This window comes from Oncorhynchus mykiss, chromosome 9 (genome assembly GCF_013265735.2).
Source record: "Oncorhynchus mykiss isolate Arlee chromosome 9, USDA_OmykA_1.1, whole genome shotgun sequence".
In the NCBI taxonomy this organism is placed as follows: Eukaryota; Metazoa; Chordata; class Actinopteri; order Salmoniformes; family Salmonidae; genus Oncorhynchus; species Oncorhynchus mykiss.
This window is the reverse complement of record NC_048573.1, coordinates 5,460,811-5,480,599: the sequence shown is the minus strand read 5'-3', so window position 1 is coordinate 5,480,599 and position 19,789 is coordinate 5,460,811. Positions and strand designations below refer to the sequence as shown.

Here is a 19,789-nt window from a genome sequence, read left to right as displayed (position 1 = left end):
AATGCTAGTATGCTATATTGTTAGAATGTTAGAACACATAATGTTAGAATGTGAGAATACTAGAATGCTAGAGTGTGAGAAGGATAGAATGTGAGAATGCTAGATTGTTAGAATGCTGGACTGTGAGACTGCTAGAATGTGAGAATGCTAGAATGTTAGAATGCTATATTGTTAGAATTTTAGAAGGCTATAATGTTAGAATGTGAGAATCCTAGAATGTTAGAATAATAGATTGTGAGAATGCTAGATTGCTAGATCGTGAGAATGCTAGAATGGTGGAATGTGAGAATCCTAGAATGTTAGAATGCTAGATTGTTAGAATTTTAGAAGGCTAGAATGTTAGAATGTGAGAATGCTAGAATGGTAGAATGTTAGAATGCTAGAATTCTAGAATGTGAGAATCCTAGAATGTTAGAATAATAGAATGTGAGAATGCTAGAATGCTAGAACGTGAGAATTCTAGAATGATGAAGTGCTAGAATGTTAGAATGTGAGAATGCTAGAATGCTAGAATGTTAGAATTCCAGAATGTTAGAATGTGAGAATAGTAGATTGCTAGAATTCTAGAATGTTAGAATGTGAGAATGCTAGAATGCTAGAATGCTAGAATGCTAGAATGTGAGAATGCTAGAATCTGAGAATGCTAGAATGTGAGAATGCTAGAATGCTCCAGATATTCTCTCATGCCTGGTGTAATTCCAACCTGTCCTTGAACAGAGCTGGGCGCTATTGTCTAGACTCCTTTAAGACCTATGTTGACTTGTGCCCTATTGTTGAAAACCTTAAGGCAGCAGGGAAGCTAATCAGCTATTCAGTAGCTTTTAACAAGCATTGTCTTGTTATATGGAGACGATACTAACACTGCCAGAATGTTTCAGGGGAGACAATGGAAAAATGACGAGTGATTGGAACACCGATCGACATTCTAAAGGTACACCTGGGGATTCGAGAAAAAAAAACAATGCATCCTGGGAGTGTTCCATCGTTGGCAATTTCCTTAGAGAACATGTTCATTAATGAGCAGTAAACAGGTTACAGGATGTTCAATAAAACAACAACAACATCAACAATATGGGGCATAGAGAAGTTGATACCATGGCTCTGTTACCTACTTCAACCAAAACCCTCGAAGTGTTTATAGATCAAGAGGACTGAATAAACGTCAGCAATATGGCAATAATACTACATTACGGACACCTATCCAGCACCGTCAGATCTGTGAAGGAATCAAGCACAACGTTACCCACGAAGGCATCTTAACTGCTATTGGCAGAGCCACCGTACAGACCAGGAAGTGTTACCATGGTGAGTAAACAGGAAGTCCCATGTTTACGTGACTCCTCCCTCTCTCTGGCTGCATCGCCCCCTGATAACAAGGCCACATTCCATAGATTCCGCAGCCCAAACTTCATTCTGATCTACAAACTAATCGTTTTTACCATCCTGGGTAAAAAATGATGGTAAAAACATCCTGGGCCTAAAGCATAAAGCTTTAGCTCAGCGGGCTAACACAGCCTTACAGCAGGAGATCCTGGGTTCGAACCTGGTCAGTGACAATTACATGTAGCTTAGTCATACATTGTATCGTGGTCACTAGCATGGTCTCAAATCTGTTCATAATGTATTGAACACTCATCTGTCACACCAAACAGATCGGTACCTCTTTGGAATTCTCTTAGCTTGTCCGTCAAACAAAAAACGTCAGAAGGGAAGTTCCTCAGAGAGACCAACACCCCCCCCCCCCCCCCCCCCCAAACCCTGTCTTTGAGTAGAATAGACCGGTCAATCCTCCCTTCTGTCCAATATCACAATGGAGCAATCCTTATGTGTTTTCCTGCTGTTATCAGGAGGAATGATCAAACAACTATGAAAGCTAACGATAACTTCTCAACTCACACACACTTTCCCAACGCTGTGTATTCTGGGACCTGAGGAAACTTTCCTGATGCTGTCTATTCTGGGACCTGAGGAAACTTTCCTGATGCTGTCTATTCTGGGACCTGAGGAAACTTTCCTGATGCTGTCTATTCTGGGAACTGAGGAAACTTTCCTGATGCTGTCTATTCTGGGAACTGAGGAAACATTCCTGATGCTGTCTATTCTGGGAACTGAGGAAACTTTCCTGATGCTGTCTATTCTGGGAACTGAGGAAGGATTTGTATTATGTGAAGTGGTGATATACAGGGCATTCGGAAAGTATTCAGACCCCTTGACATTTTCCACATTTTGTTACGTTACAGGCTTATTCTAAAATGTTTTTTTTTAAAGTATTCTTGGGTATGAGGCTACAAGCTTGTCACACCTGTATTTGTGGAGTTTCTCCCATTCTTCTCAGCAAATCCTCTACACCTTTGTCAGGTTGGATGGGGAGCGTTGCTGCGCCGCTATTTTCAGGTCTCTCCAGAGATGTTCAATCGGGTTCAAGTCTGGGCTCTGGCTGGGTCATTTAAGGACTTGTCCCGAAGCCCCTCCGGCATTGCCTTGGCTGTGTGCTTAGGGCCTTTGTCCTGTTGGAAGGTGAACCTTCACCCCAGTCTGATCCTGACTAGTCTCCCAGTCCCTGCCGCTGAACAACATCCCCACAGCATGACGCTGCCGCCACCATGCTTCACTAGTCTCCCAGTCCCTGAACAACATCCCCACAGCATGACTCTGCCACCACCATGCTTCACTAGTCTCCCAGTCCCTGCCGCTGAACAACATCCCCACAGCATGACGCTGCCGCCACCATGCTTCACTAGTCTCCCAGTCCCTGAACAACATCCCCACAGCATGACGCTGCCACCACCATGCTTCACTAGTCTCCCAGTCCCTGCCGCTGAACAACATCCCCACAGCATGACGCTGCCGCCTACCCATTGTCAAGCTAAACATGTTTTTGGTAAAGAGCTGGCAAGAGATCCGAAACAGACTGACACCCCGGACTACCAATTACCTCATTAAAAAGGTTAGAAGCTTCCCCAGGTAATTTCCTGAACTTACTGTACCTAGAAATCATTCCCGCTGTACTGTTCTTTCCCATATTCAAAACGTGAAGCTCAAACACACACTGACAAACACACTGTACCTGTTCCTCCCCATCTTCTCGTGATCCTTGACCACCAAATGAAGCTCAGCTCCTGAATCCAGAGGTATTCCCTTCAGGTCCCACTCAAAACCCTGACGACAGACAAATTCATTATTACTGATATACTACAGTATATTAGAGTATTCTCACTGCTGTATATTATAAACCAGGTGGTTCGAGCCCTGAAATGCTAATTGGCTGAAAGCCGTCATTATCAGGCCATATACCACACCTCCTCGGGCCTTATTTCTTAAATACACACCTCATTCCAGACAGGGTTTATGTTATTCTTGATGACTTTTGTCTTCTTTTTCGATCCTGGAAAACAAGAGGATAGAAGAAGAATTAGAAAATATATAATTATTTTTTAAACAGAAACGCAGAACGTCACAAAGTGTAACTGCTAGCGTTATCAGTGAGTGGTCCTTGCAGAGACTTGGCTAGGTAGTAATCGTGTTGGACAAAGCAGTACTTCCTGTAACACGGAGGTTCTGAGCAGTGACTTCCTGTCAATCAACATTCAAACAGGAAACAGGAAGTAGAAACAGGAGGAGGTCAGAGTGACAGACCAAAGAAATGCCAACAGGGAGATGGGATGGAGGTTCTCTTATCACAGAACACTAGCTCAACTTTGGTACAGAGAGAACACCCAGAGATTCAGTACCAGTCGAAAGTTCTAGAACACCTACTCATTCTAGGGTTTTTCTTTATTTTAACTATTTTCTACATTGAAGAACAATAGTGAAGACATCAAAACAATGAAATAACACATATGGAATCATGTAGTAACCAAATCAAAATATACTTTGACTGGTACTGTACACACACACACACACACACGGAGGTTCCTCAGAGGAGGAAGAGAAGGAGCATCCTCCTCAGTGAATTTAAAAAAAAAATACAAATTGTGAAACATTTAAAAAGTTATCCTTTTAAGATAAAACACATTTTAATCACATTTGACCAAATAATTGCAGCATGAACTGACATGTTGCCCACCCAATCAAAGGATCAGAGAATGAATCTAGTACTGGAAGCATAAGCTACAGCTAGCTAGCGCCGCAGTGCATAAAATGTGCTGAGTAATTGACTCAAAGAGAGAGAAAGACAATAGTTGAACAGTTTTAAACAAATTAATTTCTTTACATATGAAGAAGCAAGACCAGATTGTCTTTTTTTTAAACTTTCAGCTTCACTTATTTTGCTAGAAAATGTAGCTAGCTGGTTTAGCCTACTCAAACACCCTGCTCAAATAGCTAGCTAGTTTAGCCTACTCAAACACCCTGCTCAAACAGCTAGCTAGATTAGCCTATTCAAACACCTGGCTCAAACAGAGAAATGCTATGTTAGCTAGCTAGATTAGCCTATTCAAACACCTGGCTCAAAGAGAGGAATGGTATGTTAGCTAGCTAGATTAGCCTATTCAAACACCTGGCTCAAACAGAGGAATGCTATGTCAGCTAGCTAGATTAGCCTATTCAAACACCTGGCTCAAACAGAGGGATGCTATGTTAGCTAGCTGGCTATGACTATCCAACACAACCCTGGAACTCCTCCAAGTCAAGGTAAGCTTTTTGGTTTTACTAATTTCAAGGCCTTGATCACCAACCACAACGAGACACTCTATAGGGAGGTCAGAGACCTGGTCATGTGGTGCCAGGACAACAACCTCTGCCTCAACGTGATCAAGACAAAGGAGATGATTGTGGACTACAGGAAAAGGAGGACCGAGAACGAGAGCGTCCTGCCTGGTATGGCAACTGTTCGGCCTCCGACCGCAAGGCACTACAGAGGGTAGTAAGTACGGCCCAGTACATCACTGGGGCTAAGCTTGCTGCCACCCAGGACCTCAATACCAGGCGGTGTCAGAGAAAGGCCTTAAAAATTGTCAAAGACTCCAGCCACCAAGACTGTTCTCTTTGCTACCGCATGACAAGTGGTACTGGAGCGCCAAGTCTAGGTCCAGAAGGCTCCTTAACAGCTTCTACCCCCAAGCAAATAACACTCCTGAACAGCGAATCAAATGGCCCCCCGGACCTCTTTTACGCTGCTGCTACTCTGTTTATAATCTATGCATAGTCACTTTAACTTTACCTACATGTAGATATTATCTCAGTTACCTCGACTAACCGGTGGCCCCACACATGGACTCTGTACCGGTACCCCCTGTATATAGCCTCCAAATTGACTCTGTACCGTAATACCCTGTATATAGCCTCCAGATTGACTCTGTACCGTAATACCCTGTATATAGCCTCCAGATTGACTCTGTACCGTAATACCCTGTATATAGCCTCCAGATTGACTCTGTACCGTAATACCCTGTATATAGCCTCCACATTGACTCTGTACCGGTTCCCCCTGTATATAGCCTCCACATGGACTCTGTACCAGTACCCCCTGTATATAGCCTCCACATTGACTCTGTACCGGTACCCCCAGTATATAGCCTCCACATTGACTCTGTACCTGTACCCCCTGTATATAGCCTTCACATTGACTCTGTACCGGTACCCCCTGTATATAGCCTCCACATTGACTCTGTACCGGTACCCCCAGTATATAGCCTCCACATTGACTCTGTACCTGTACCCCCTGTATATAGCCTTCACATTGACTCTGTACCGGTACCCCCTGTATATAGCCTCCACATTGACTCTGTACCGGTACCCCCTGTATATAGCCTCCACATTGACTCTGTACCAGTACCCCCTGTATATAGCCTCCACATTGACTCTGTACCGTAATACCCTGTATATAGCCTCCACATTGACTCTGTACCGTAATACCCTGTATATAGCCTCCACATTGACTCTGTACCGTAATACCCTGTATATAGCCTCCACATTGACTCTGTACCAGTACCCCCTGTATATAGCCTCCAAATTGACTCTGTACCGTAATACCCTGTATATAGCCTCCACATTGACTCTGTACCGTAATACCCTGTATATAGCCTCCACATTGACTCTGTACCGTAATACCCTGTATATAGCCTCCACATTGACTCTGTACCGTAATACCCTGTATATAGCCTCCACATTGACTCTGTACCTGTTGGGCTTCTTAAAGAAAAACTTCCTGTTCTCAACTCATTACCTGTATTAACTGCACCTGTTTGAACTCGTTACCTGTATAAAAGACACCTGTCCACACACTCAATCAAACAAACAGACTCCAACCTCTCCACAATGATGTACCACTGTTACATTGAACTGGGTGAATATGAATGACTGTAATCTAAACCTGTCACTGTTACATTGAACTGGTTGAATATGAATGACAGTAACCTAAACCTGTCACTGTTACATTGAACTGGGTGAATGACAGTAACCTAAACCTGTCACTGTTACATTGAACTGGGTGAATATGAATGACAGTAACCTAAACCTGTCACTGTTACATTGAACTGGTTGAATATGAATGACAGTAACCTAAACCTGTCACTGTTACATTGAACTGGGTGGATATGAATGACAGTAACCTAAACCTGTCACTGTTACATTGAACTGGGTGGATATGAATGACAGTAACCTAAACCTGTCACTGTTACATTGTACTGGGTGAATATGAATGACAGTAACCTAAACCTGTCACATTTAACTGGGTGAATGACAGTAACCTAAACCTGTCACTGTTACATTGAACTGGGTGAATATGAATGACAGTAACCTAAACCTGTCACATTGAACTGGGTGAATATGAATGACAGTTATCCAATATGCTGTAATAGAAATAAGGCCTGAAAAAGTAAATACTCCTCCCTTGAACGGTACTGACCGTCACTCGTGGGCATCCTTTCAAATTTGAGGATTCAGCAATTTCAGCCACAGCCATTGCTGAAATATATCCCATAGTCCCACTTTTTTAGTTTCCACATGAAGAAGTGGGACTATCACTGTCTGGTGGTCAGAGTCCTAAAGCACTTCCTCTTTATCAGAGATGAGGGACTAGTTTTGATATCGTGTTACAGGGTTCCATTCCTGTATAGTGTTCTTTTAAAAACACCTCCACCCTTTGGAGGAAAGAGAGCGGGGCTGTGTGTGTGTGTGTGTGTGCCTACGCTTGCATCCGAAGCCTATCCTTAAAATACACACACCATAATTCCCAGGAAAGCGGGCAGCTTTTGATGGAATGATATCTCACCAACAGGAAGTGACGCAATGCTCACTTCCTGGTTCTGAATGAATGGTGTCTGACTTGGAAATTTCTGTCTTAAAATAGCCACACACACACACACACACACACACACACACACACACACACACACACAAAGCCTAAATGAGAGCTATGGGAAGGTAATGACACAGACAGACTAATGATGGGGATAAGTTATTGAGGTGTGGAACACCAAGACTTCAAAAACAGGAAGTGAGGATTTCCTCTGACTCCCTCACCCTGTCTCACCTCTCTCCTCTCTCCTGACCCTGTCTCACCTCTCTCCTCTCTCCTGACCCTGTCTCACCTCTCTCCTCTCTCCTCTCTCCTGACCCTGTCTCACCTCTCCTCTCTCCCCTCTCCTGACCCTGTCTCACCTCTCCTCTCTCCCCTCTCCTGACCCTGTCTCACCTCTCTCCTCTCTCCTGACCCTGTCTCACCTCTCCTCTCTCCTTTCTCTTGACCCTGTCTCACCTCTCTCCTCTCTCGCCTATCTCCTCTCTCCTGACCCTGTCTCTCCTCTCTCCTGACCCTGTCTCACCTCTCTCCTCTCTCCTGACCCACCTCTCTCCTCTCTCCTGACCCTGTCTCACCTCTCTCCTCTCTCCTGACCTTGTCTCACCTCACCCCTCTCTCCTGACCCTGTCTCACCTCTCTCCTCACCCCTCTCTCCGCACCACCTCGCCTCTCTCCTGACCCTCTTTCACCCCTCTCCTCTCTCTTCACCCTCTCTTCCCTCCTCACCTCTCACCCCTCTCTCCTGACCCTCTTTCACCCCTCTCCTCTCTCTTCACCCTCTCTTCCCTCCTCAACTCTCACCCCTCTCTCCACCTCCACTTCTTGGATCGTCCTGACAGATCCTCAGGTTGGCACCTCACAAACTCCCCCTTCTCTCTTTCTGTCTCTCAGCAACAAGAGAATAGAGCTCTCAGAACAACTCTCTCTCCCTCCCCTCTCCCTATTTATCTCCCTCTCTTTTTCCCTCTGTGTGCTTTACCTCCTCTGCAGTATCAGCATCAGATTTCATGGCCATTTATAGACATCAGACACCGTAATTACAGAACTGCCTCACTGCTCTGACTAACCAGCTAGCTACGGAGAGAGAATTGGGGGAAATATCTCTTCTCTCTTGGGTTTGGAGATCTGTCTCACCATTTCCATGAATGCACACAGTTACAGTGCCTTGCGAAAGTATTCGGCCCCCTTGAACTTTGCGACCTTTTGCCACATTTCAGGCTTCAAACATAAAGATATAAAACTGTATTTTTTTGTGAAGAATCAACAACAAGTGGGACACAATCATGAAGTGGAATGACATTTATTGGATATTTCAAACTTTTTTAACAAATCAAAAACTGAAAACTTGGGCGTGCAAAATTATTCAGCCCCCTTAAGTTAATACTTTGTAGTATGTTATGTTTGAAGCCTGAAATGTGGCAAAAGGTCGCAAAGTTCAAGGGGGCCGAATACTTTCGCAAGGCACTGTATATAGACAGTTATGGAGACAGTTATATAAAGTGGTGTAAAGTACTTAAGTAAAAATATTTGAAAGTACTACTTAAAACCTCTTAGGGCTACAGGGCAGTGTTCGGTTGTTCAGATAAATGACGTGCCCAAAGTAAACTGCCTGTTACTCAGGCCCAGAAGCTAGGACATGCATGTAATTGGTAGCATTGGATAGAAAACACTCAAGTTTCTACAACCGTTAACATGTGAGTATAACAGAACTGATATTGTAGGTGAAAACCAGAGGAAAATCCATCCGGAATATTTATTTTTGATGTGACTGCTCATTCAAGTGCTTGTTTTTGGGAAAATCAAAAGGAAATCCTCCCAGATTGCAGTTCCTAGGGCTTCCACTAGATGTCAAGGCTTGTTTTTTGAAAAATGAGCTGGAATTTGTAGTTTTTCAAGGTGGCTCTCATTTGGATTGTAGTCTTGTGGCGAAGGGTGGATGAAGGCATTTCATTATTTATCTCCGGCATTATTCTCAGTCTTAAATTGTATGTTTATTTACATATTAGGATTGATTAGAAACGTTGTTAGACTTGTTTGGATGACTAAACTGACTTTTTGGGGATATAAAGAAGGACTTTATAGAACAAAACAACCTTTTGTTGTGTAGCTGGGACCCTTGGGATTGCAAACAGAGGAAGATCTTCAAAGGAAAGTGATTTATTTTATCGTTATTTCTGACTTTTGTGACGCCTCTGCTAGTTTGGAAAATGTTTTGAATGCTTTTGTGTGTGGGGCGCTGTCCTCAGATAATCACATTGTATGCTTTCGCCGTAAACACTTTTTGAAATCTGACAAAGCGGCTGAATTAGCAAGCTTTTAACCTTTCTGATCTCCCCATCCCGGATCCGGGTTCGTGAATACAGACTCAAGCTCATTACCATAACGCAACGTTAACTATTCATGAAAATCGCAAATGAAATGAAATAAATATGCTAGCTCTCAAGCTTAGCCTTTTGTTAACAACACTGTCATCTCAGATTTTCAAAATATGCTTCTCAACCATTGCAAAACAATCATTTGTGTAACAGTATTGATGGCTAACGTAGCATTTAGCATTAGCATTCAGCTGGCAACATTTACACAAAAAAACAGAAAAGCATTCAAAAAAATCATTTACCTTTGAAGAACTTCAGATGTTTTCATTGAGGAGACTCTCAGATAGCAAATGTTCAGTTTTTCCTGAAAGATTATTTGTTTAGGACAAATCGCTCCGTTTTCTGCGTCACGTTTAGCTATGAAAAAACCCCTGTATCCAGGATTGTGTAAATCTATCAGCAAGCTCATTAGCATAACACAACGTTAACTATTTATGAAAATCGCAAATGAAATGAAATAAATATGCCATCTCTCAAGCTTAGCCTTTTGTAAACAACACTGTCATCTCAGATTTTCAAAATATGCTTCTCAACCATAGGAAAACAATCATTTGTGTAAAAGTAGCTAGCTAGAGTTAGCATTTCGCGTTAGCATTTAGCGTTAGCATTAGCGTTAGCATCCAGCACGCAACATTAACAAAAACATAAAAGCCTTCAAATAAAATCATTTACCTTTGAAGAACTTCTGATGTTTTCAATTAGGATACTCTCAGTTAGATAGCAGATGCTCAGTTTTTCCAAAAAGATTCCTTGTGTATTAGAAATAGCTCCGTTTTATACATCACATTTGGCTACCAAAAAAAATCCATAAATTCAGTCCTCAAAACGCAAACTTTTTTCCAAATTAACTCCATAATATCGACTGAAAACATGGCAAACGTTGTTTAGAATCAATCCTCAAGGTGTTTTTCACATATCTCTTCATTGATACATCGTTCTTGGAAACATGCTTTCTCTCCTGAATCCCAGGAGAAAATGCCTGCACCTGAAGATTACGCACAAATTTAGACAAAGGACACCGGGCGGACCTCTGGAAAATGTAGTCTCTTATGGCCAATCTTCCAATGATATGCCTACAAATACGTCACAATGCTGCTAAGACCTTGGGCGAACGACAGAAAGTGTAGGCTCATTCCTTGCGCAATCACAGCCATATAAGGAGAGAATGGAAAACAGAGCTTCAGAAATTCTGCTAATTCCTGGGTGATGCATCATCTTGGTTTCGCCTGTAGAATGAGTTCTGGGGCACTTACAGACAAAATCTTTGCAGATTCTGAAACTTCAGAGTGTTTTCTTTCCAAAACTGTCAAGAATATGCATAGTCGAGCATCTTTTCGTGACAAAATATCGCGCTTAAAACGGGAACGTTTTTTATCCAAAAATGAAATAGCGCCCCTAGAGCTCTAAGAGGTTAAACGATGAAGGACTCTTGTATGTTCATGAATGTTTAATATTACGATTTTGTCATTTGAATATGGCGTGCTCCAGCGATACCGAATGTTGACGATTTTGATCCCGTTAACGAGATCTGTGTGTTAACCTTTATGGGATAGGGGGCAGCATTTTCACCTTTGGATTAATAGCGTGCCCAGAGTGAACTGCCTCCTACTCTGTCCCAGATGCTAATATATGCATATTATTATTAGTATAGGATAGAAAACACTCTGAAGTTTCTAAAACTGTTTGAATGATGTCTGTGAGTATAACATAACTCATATGGCAAAAACCTGAGAAAAAATCCAACCAGGAAGTGGGAAATCTGAGGTTTGTAGTTTTTCAACTTGAAGACACAGGGTGGTATTAGTTATGTTTCCCTTCCCAAGGCTTCCACTAGATATGAACAGTATTTAGGACCTGTTTTGAGGATTCTACTCTAAAGGAGGGGCTCATGATAGCTCTATGAGTGAGTGGTCTGGCAGAGTGCCACAGCCTCGGTCTGGCGCTCTCACGTGAAAGGTAGCTACGTTCCACTTCATTTGTATAGACAAAGGAATTGTCCGGATGGAACATTAATGAAGTTTTCTGTTAAAAACACTTAGTTTGGCATGTTTCTACGGGCTGTAACAAAACTTTTTGAACTTTTCGTCCGACGTTCGGCGCGACCTGAACGCGCTTTTGGATTTGTTTACCATACGCCCTAACATAAGAAGTTATTTTGACATAAATGATGGATATTATCGAACAAATCAAACATTTATGGTGGAACTGGGATTCCTGGGAGTGCATTCTGATGAAAATCATCAAAGGGAAGTGAATATTTAAAATGCTATTTCTGAGTAATGTTGACTACCCAGTATCTTTTTGGCTGCTTTGTTGTCTAAAGGCTGTTCTCAGATGATTGCATGGTTTGCTTTCTCCGTAAAGTTTTTTTTAAATCTGACACAGCGGTTGCATTAAGGAGAAGTGTATCTATAATTCCATGCATAATAGTTGTATCTTTTATCAATGTTTATTATGAGGTTTTCCGTAAATTGATGTGGCTCTCTGCAAAATCACCGGGTGTTTTGGAACTACTAAACATAACGTATCAATGTAAACTCCGATTTTTGTATATAAATATGAACTTTATCGAAAGAAACATACATGTATTGTGTAACATGAAGTCCTATGAGTGTCATCTGATGAAGATCATCAAAGGTCAGTGATTCATTTTATCTCTATTTCTGCTTTTTGTGACTCCTCCTAGACAGGTTAAGTCATTTTTTGGTGGTATCTGTACTTTACTTCACTAATTATATGTTTGAAAACTTTTACATCACTACATTCCTAAAGAAAATTTGATTATTTTTACTCCATGTATTTTTCCTGACACCCAAAAGTTACATTTTGACAGAAAAATGGTCTAACACACTTATCAAGAGAACATCCCTGGTAATCCCTACTACCTCTGATCTGGAGGACTCACTAAACAGAGAACATCCCTGGTCATCCCTACTACCTCTGATCTGGAGGACTCACTAAACAGAGAACATCCCTGGTCATCCCTACTTTCTCTGATCTGGAGGACTCACTAAACAGAGAACGTCCCTGGTCATCCCTCCTGTCTCTAATCTGGAGGACTCACTAAACAGAGAATGCTTTCTTTGTAAATGATGTCTGAGTGATGGAGTGTGCCCCTGGCTATCTGTAAATGATTTCTGAGTGGTGGAGTGTTCCCCTGGCTATCTGTAAATGATGTCTGAGTGGTGGAGTGTTCCCCTGGCTATCTGTAAATGATGTCTGAGTGGTGGAGTGTGCCCCTGGCTATCTGTAAATGATGTCTGAGTGGTGGAGTGTGCCCCTGGCTATCTGTAAATGATGTCTGAGTGGTGGAGTGTTCCCCTGGCTATCTGTAAATGATGTCTGAGTGGTGGAGTGTTCCCCTGGCTATCTGTAAATGATGTCTGAGTGGTGGAGTGTGCCCCTGGCTATCTGTAAATGATGTCTGAGTGGTGGAGTGTGCCCCTGGCTATCTGTAAATGATGTCTGAGTGGTGGAGTGTGCCCTGGCTATCTGTAAATGATGTCTGAGTGGTGGAGTGTGCCCCTGGCTATCTGTAAATGATGTCTGAGTGGTGGAGTGTTCCCCTGGCTATCTGTAAATGATGTCTGAGTGGTGGAGTGTTCCCCTGGCTATCTGTAAATGATGTCTGAGTGGTGGAGTGTTCCCCTGGCTATCTGTAAATGATTTCTGAGTGGTGGAGTGTGCCCCTGGCTATCTGTAAATGATGTCTGAGTGGTGGAGTGTGCCCCTGGCTATCTGTAAATGATGTCTGAGTGGTGGAGTGTGCCCCTGGCTATCTGTAAATGATGTCTGAGTGGTGGAGTGTGCCCCTGGATATCTGTAAATGATGTCTGAGTGGTGGAGTGTGCCCCTGGCTATCTGTAAATGATGTCTGAGTGGTGGAGTGTGCCCCTGGCTATCTGTAAATGATGTCTGAGTGGTGGAGTGTGCCCCTGGCTATCTGTAAATTATTTCTGAGCGTTGGAGTGTTCCCCTGGCTATCTGTAAATTGAATAAACAAAATGGTGCCGTCTAGTTTGCTTATTATAAGGAAATTGATATAGACACACATCGAGGTGGAACTACACACAGTGATGACACTAAATGGCACCCCGTCTAATGTAGTGCACTATATAGGGAATAGGGATCCGGTGTATAGTAGTGCACTATGTAGGGAATAGGGTACCAGTCCTGGTCTAAAGTAGTGCCCTGTATAGGGAATAGGGTACCAGTCCTGGTATAAAGTAGTGCACTGTATAGGGAATAGGGTAACAGTCCTGGTATAAAGTAGTGCACTGTATAGGGAATGGGGTGCCATTCAGGACGCACACTAAAAAGAAAACGTGTTTATTTACGTTGCTGAATTCCTGAAGTTGTTGCAATTCGACAGGGTCAAGTCTTGCTGAGACAGAGAGACAGAGAGAGCGAGACAGAGAGACAGAGAGAGAGAGACAGAGACAGACAGAGAGAGCGAGACAGAGAGACACAGAGAGAGAGAGACACAGAGACAGAGAGAGAGACACAGAGAGAGAGAGAGAGAGAGAGAGAGAGAGAGAGAGAGAGAGAGAGAGCAATGAACCAGGGTACAACAACTGTCCTCACTCTATTAAGTCCATAATAGTTATCTGAGCTACACTGAGAACAATGTAACAGGGTACCAGCAATGTCAGACGCTCTGATCCAGAGTGACTCAAAATAACTTTGATTTATAGAAACGGTCTGAAACATGTCAAATCATTACACATCAACTACATGTTTCTGTCAGAGCGACAAAACTTGGGCTTGTGGTATGGTGCCATGGGAACTAGGACCCACATGTCAGTCTGATGGCACCAGGAACAGGAAATGGATGGAACAAAGAGAGGAAGTAAGAGCAGTTAACCTCCCATGTTAGTCAGACAGCCATTACCACATTGAAGGTGATGGAAAAATACAAGATAATGTACTCACCTATTATAATGTCATTCCTAATGAAGTCATGTTTAATTCATAATATGATAATAATAATAATGTAATATCTTATCGTTCATAATGAAATCATGTTTAATTCATAACATAATATGATAATAATTATTGTTATTTCTTACAAGTTAAATTTACACTGATACGTTTTCATTGATAAAGAAAAGCCACCGTTCGCTGCTTAACATAATCAATAATGTGTCTTAACATAATCAATAATGTGTCTTAACATAATCAATAATGTGTCTTAACATAATCAATCATGTGTCTTAACATAATCAATCATGTGTCTTAACATAATCAATCATGTGTCTTAACATAATCAATCATGTGTCTTAACATAATCAATCATGTGTCTTAACATAATCAATCATGTGTCTTAACATAATCAATCATGTGTCTTAACATAATCAATCATGTGTCTTAACATAATCAATCATGTGTCTTAACATAATCAATCATGTGTCTTAACATAATCAATCATGTGTCTTAACATAATCAATCATGTGTCTTAACATAATCAATCATGTGTCTTAACATAATCAATCATGTGTCTTAACATAATCAATCATGTGTCTTAACATAATCAATCATGTGTCTTAACATAATCAATCATGTGTCTTAACATAATCAATCATGCGTCTTAACATAATCAATCATGCGTCTTAACATAATCAATCATGTGTCTTAACATAATCAATAATGTGTCTTAACATAATCAATAATGTGTCTTAACACAATCAATAATGTGTCTTAACACAATCAATAATGTGTCTTAACATAATCAATAATGTGTCTTAACATAATCAATAATGTGTCTTAACATAATCAATAATGTGTCTTAACATAATCAATAATGTGTCTTAAAGTAATGTAATAACACATCTTGTGGTAATGTATCAATTCTCTTCATCGTTTACATTATTGACTAATGACGAATCAACGGAGGAAACAGAAATGACCATAATGATAACGAGGAAAACCCCCTGACCAATGAAACCACAAGAAGCTTCCTTTTTCTTCAACCTTTTCCCATAAAGCAAGAGGTTTCTCTGAGGTAACCCAAGGTTGAGATTGCTACCAAAAGCACTGTTCGTTTTCTGAAATCAACCCTACATGATATACCATCTACTCAGGGTCCGACCTGGGACACCAGGTGAGTGGACTTTCTGACCAATCAGTGACATTTATCAATCAATCAATTCACCACAAGGAAGAAAATATCACCCGTTCACCTCTGACCCCTGACCCATTACCTCTGAAGATGACGCCACACAGAGGGTCACTAAGGCGACCATCCTTCTCCCGCAGATTGCTGGCCCGTTGGATAACACACCTCAGCATGGTGCCGCCGTGGCAACACACCTGGCAACGCACCCGGCGACGGTGATGACCCAAGCAACGATCACCAGTGACAATCGCACAGTTAAAACCCCCCCGGGGGTAACCAAACTGTTACTGCTCTCCCAGGAGAGGAGAACGTCTTGACATCTCTCTCACACACACACCGTCTCCGTAATGTGTATATGAAGGTGTGTGTGTGGTGCTTAGGCACCAAGTCCCAAGTGTAGAGCTCCGTTCAACGCTAAAGAGTCTTCCACTGCCTTTCCTACCCGGTGTCTCAAGATATCTCCTTTTCACTGTCCCAAACACACAGACCGCCAGCGAGCAGGGACACACACACTTGTAGGAATGAATAACCCCCCCCCCCAGCTCCAGCATCACACAAAGGAAATCTCAACATTTCCTGCTCTCTCTTCCTCCCTCTCTTCCTTTATATCTCTCTCCCTCTCCCTGTCTCTCTCTCTCTGTGTGTCTCTCTCCCTCTCCCTGTCTCTCTCTCTGTCTCTCTCTCTCTGTGTGTCTCTCTCCCTCTCCCTGTCTCTCTCTCTCTGTCTCTCTCTCTCTCTCTCTCTCTGTGTGTCTCCGTGTCTCTGTGTCTCCCAGAAACAGCTGGATTTGGACATTGATCAGAAGGGATGTTTAGTTCAGCATGTTTAGAGGATGATCGAACACAGATCTAGGATCAGCCAGAAAATACCCATAAAAAACTAAGAGGTATATAGTTAGCATAGACATGTAAAAAGTTGTACCAAAAGCGCACACAATGACAATAACAACACAGACCATATATCCCCTGTGTGTTCACAAAGGGACATTCACAACTTTATCTTCCTATTCCACTTCCCAGATCAGGTCAGAAGACAGCTGGGCGATTCCTGACTCATACAAAGCAGTGTGACACAAACACATAGTAGCAACACACAGTATCTGAAACACTCAACCAGACAGTCTCAACCAGACAGCGCCCCCTACAGTATCAACCAGACAGCGCCCCCTACAGTCTCAACCAGACAGCACCACAGCAACACCTACAGTCTCAACCAGACAGCGCCCCCTACAGTATCAACCAGACAGCGCCCCCTACAGTCTCAACCAGACAGCACCACAGCAACACCTACAGTCTCAACCAGACAGCACCAACTAGTCTCAACCAGACAGCACCACAGCACCACCTACAGTATCAACCAGACAGTTTCAACCAGACAGCATCACCTACAGTCTCAACCAGACAGTCTCAACCAGACAGCATCACCTACAGTCTCAACCAGACAGTCTCAACCAGACAGCATCACCTACAGTCTCAACCAGACAGCGCCCCCTAGAGTCTCAACCAGACAGTCTCAACCAGACAGCGCCCCCTAAAGTCTCAACCAGACAGTCTCAACCAGACAGCGCCCCCTAAAGTCTCAACCAGACAGTGCCACCTACAGTCTCAACCAGACAGCGCCACCTAGTCTCAACCAGACAGCGCCCCCTACAGTCTCAACCAGACAGCGCCCCCTACAGTCTCAACCAGACAGTGCCCCCTACAGTCTCAACCAGACAGCACCCCCTACAGTCTCAACCAGACAGCACCCCCTACAGTCTCAACCAGACAGTCTCAACCAGACAGCACCCCCTAGAGTCTCAACCAGACAGTCTCAACCAGACAGCACCCCCTACAGTCTCAACCAGACAGTCTCAACCAGACAGCACCCCCTAGAGTCTCAACCAGACGGTCTCAACCAGACAGCGCCCCCTAAAGTCTCAACCAGACAGTGCCACCTACAGTCGCAACCAGACAGCGCCACCTACAGTCGCAACCAGACAGCGCCCCCTACAGTCTCAACCAGACAGCGCCCCCTACAGTCTCAACCAGACAGCGCCCCCTACAGCCTCAACCAGACAGCACCGACTACAGTCTCAACCAGACAGCGCCCCCTACAGTCTCAACCAGACAGCGCCGACTAGTCTCAACCAGACAGCGCCCCCTAGTCTCAACCAGACAGTCTCAACCAGACAGCGCCCCCTACAGTCTCAACCAGACAGCGCCCCCTACAGTCTCAACCAGACAGTCTCAACCAGACAGCACCACCTACAGTCTCAACCAGACAGCACCACCTACAGTCTCAATCAGACAGCGCCCCCTACAGTCTCAATCAGACAGCGCCCCCTAGAGTCTCAACCAGACAGCGCCCCCTACAGTCTCAACCAGACAGCGCCCCCTACAGTCTCAACCAGACAGCGCCCCCTACAGTCTCAACCAGACAGCGCCCCCTACAGTCTCAACCAGACAGTCTCAACCAGACAGCGCCCCCTACAGTCTCAACCAGACAGTCTCAACCAGACAGCGCCCCCTACAGTCTCAACCAGACAGCGCCCCCTGCAGTCTCAGACAGTCTCAACCAGACAGCGCCCCCTACAGTCTCAAGCAGACAGCGCCCCCTACAGTCCCAACCAGACAGCGCCCCCTACAGTCTCAATCAGACAGCACCCACTACAGTCTCAACCAGACAGCGCCCCCTGCAGTCTCAACCAGACAGTCTCAACCAGACAGCGCCCCCTACAGTCTCAAGCAGACAGCGCCCCCTACAGTCCCAACCAGACAGCGCCCCCTACAGTCTCAATCAGACAGCGCCCCCTACAGTCTCAATCAGACAGCACCCCCTACAGTCTCAACCAGACAGCACCACCTAGTCTCAACCAGACACAGCAATTTAGACATGAAAACAGAAAACAAGCCACTCTTTATTTTTCTACTATTAGACATGACCAGGCTACACCACTAGTTGTGAACATCATAACAACAGCATCGTAGAATCATGTCGCTGTATGGGTCTGGCTGTGATCGATCACCGTGGTAACGCTGAGTATCGCCGTGGTAACAGATCACAGTCATGATGCGGCATTTTTTTTTTTTATGGACTGGTGTCTGGTTCGTATCGCCGGTGTTGTATGCATAAGCGCACACACACACACACACACACACACACACACACACAATCGAGAAGCATACAATAATACAAAGCTTTATAAAAACATTTTTTCCCCCCAGGAATATGTGACATTTAGGGCAGAGACAACACGAGCAGTGTGTGTGTGTGTGTGTGTGTGTGTGTGTGTGTGTGTGTGTGTGTGTGTGTCAGGGAGAGAGGAGGGGGGGATTGGGCGAGAGAACAAGAGAGAGAGTAAGAGAGAGGAGAGGCCACCGTAGGCAGACCTGGCTCTCAAGAGAAGACAGGCTATGTGCACACTGAGGTGAAAACTGAGCTGCACTTCCTAACCTCCTGTCAAAGGTTTGACCATATTAGAGACCCATCTTTCCCTCAGATTACACAGATTCACAAAGAATTCCAAAACAAACCCAATTCTGATAAACTCCCATATCTACTGGGTGAAATACCACAGTGTGCCATCACAGCAGCAAGATTTGTGACCTGTTGCCACAAGAAAAGGTCAACCAGTGAAGAACAAACACCATTGTAAATACAACCCATATTTATGTTTATTTATTTTCCCTTTTGTACTTTAACCATTTGTACATCGATACAACACTGTATATAGACATAATATGACATTTGAAATGTCTTTATTCTTTTGGAACTTTTGTAAGTGTAATGTTTACTGTTCATTTTTGTTGTTTATTTCACTTATGTTTATATCTACTTCACTTGCTTTGACAATATTAACATATGTTTCCCATACCCTTAAGTTGAAATAGAAAATTAAGAGTGAGATAACAGGGAGGGAGGGAGGGAGGGAGGGAGGGAGGGAGGGCGGGCGGGCCTGCCCATAATGACATCACAATACCCCATAATGACATCACAATACCCCATAATGACATCACAATACCCCATAATGACATCACAATACCCCATAATGAAAATGCAAAAACGGTTTATTT

General features: G+C 43.5%; 1 protein-coding gene across 7 annotated transcripts in view; it reads right to left on the bottom strand.

The window, feature by feature from the left end:
- Positions 1-19,789, bottom strand: part of dysf (dysferlin, limb girdle muscular dystrophy 2B (autosomal recessive)) — a gene marked incomplete at its 3' end in the record, with an annotated part of 130,796 nt that overhangs the window by 100,429 nt on the left and 10,578 nt on the right. For 6 of the 7 annotated variants that reach the window (XM_036987169.1, XM_036987171.1, XM_036987173.1 and 3 more), the window contains 2 exon segments: positions 3,068-3,159; positions 3,330-3,385. In XM_036987169.1, the coding sequence (XP_036843064.1) occupies positions 3,068-3,159; positions 3,330-3,385 (148 nt within the window). 7 annotated transcript variants of the gene reach the window in all.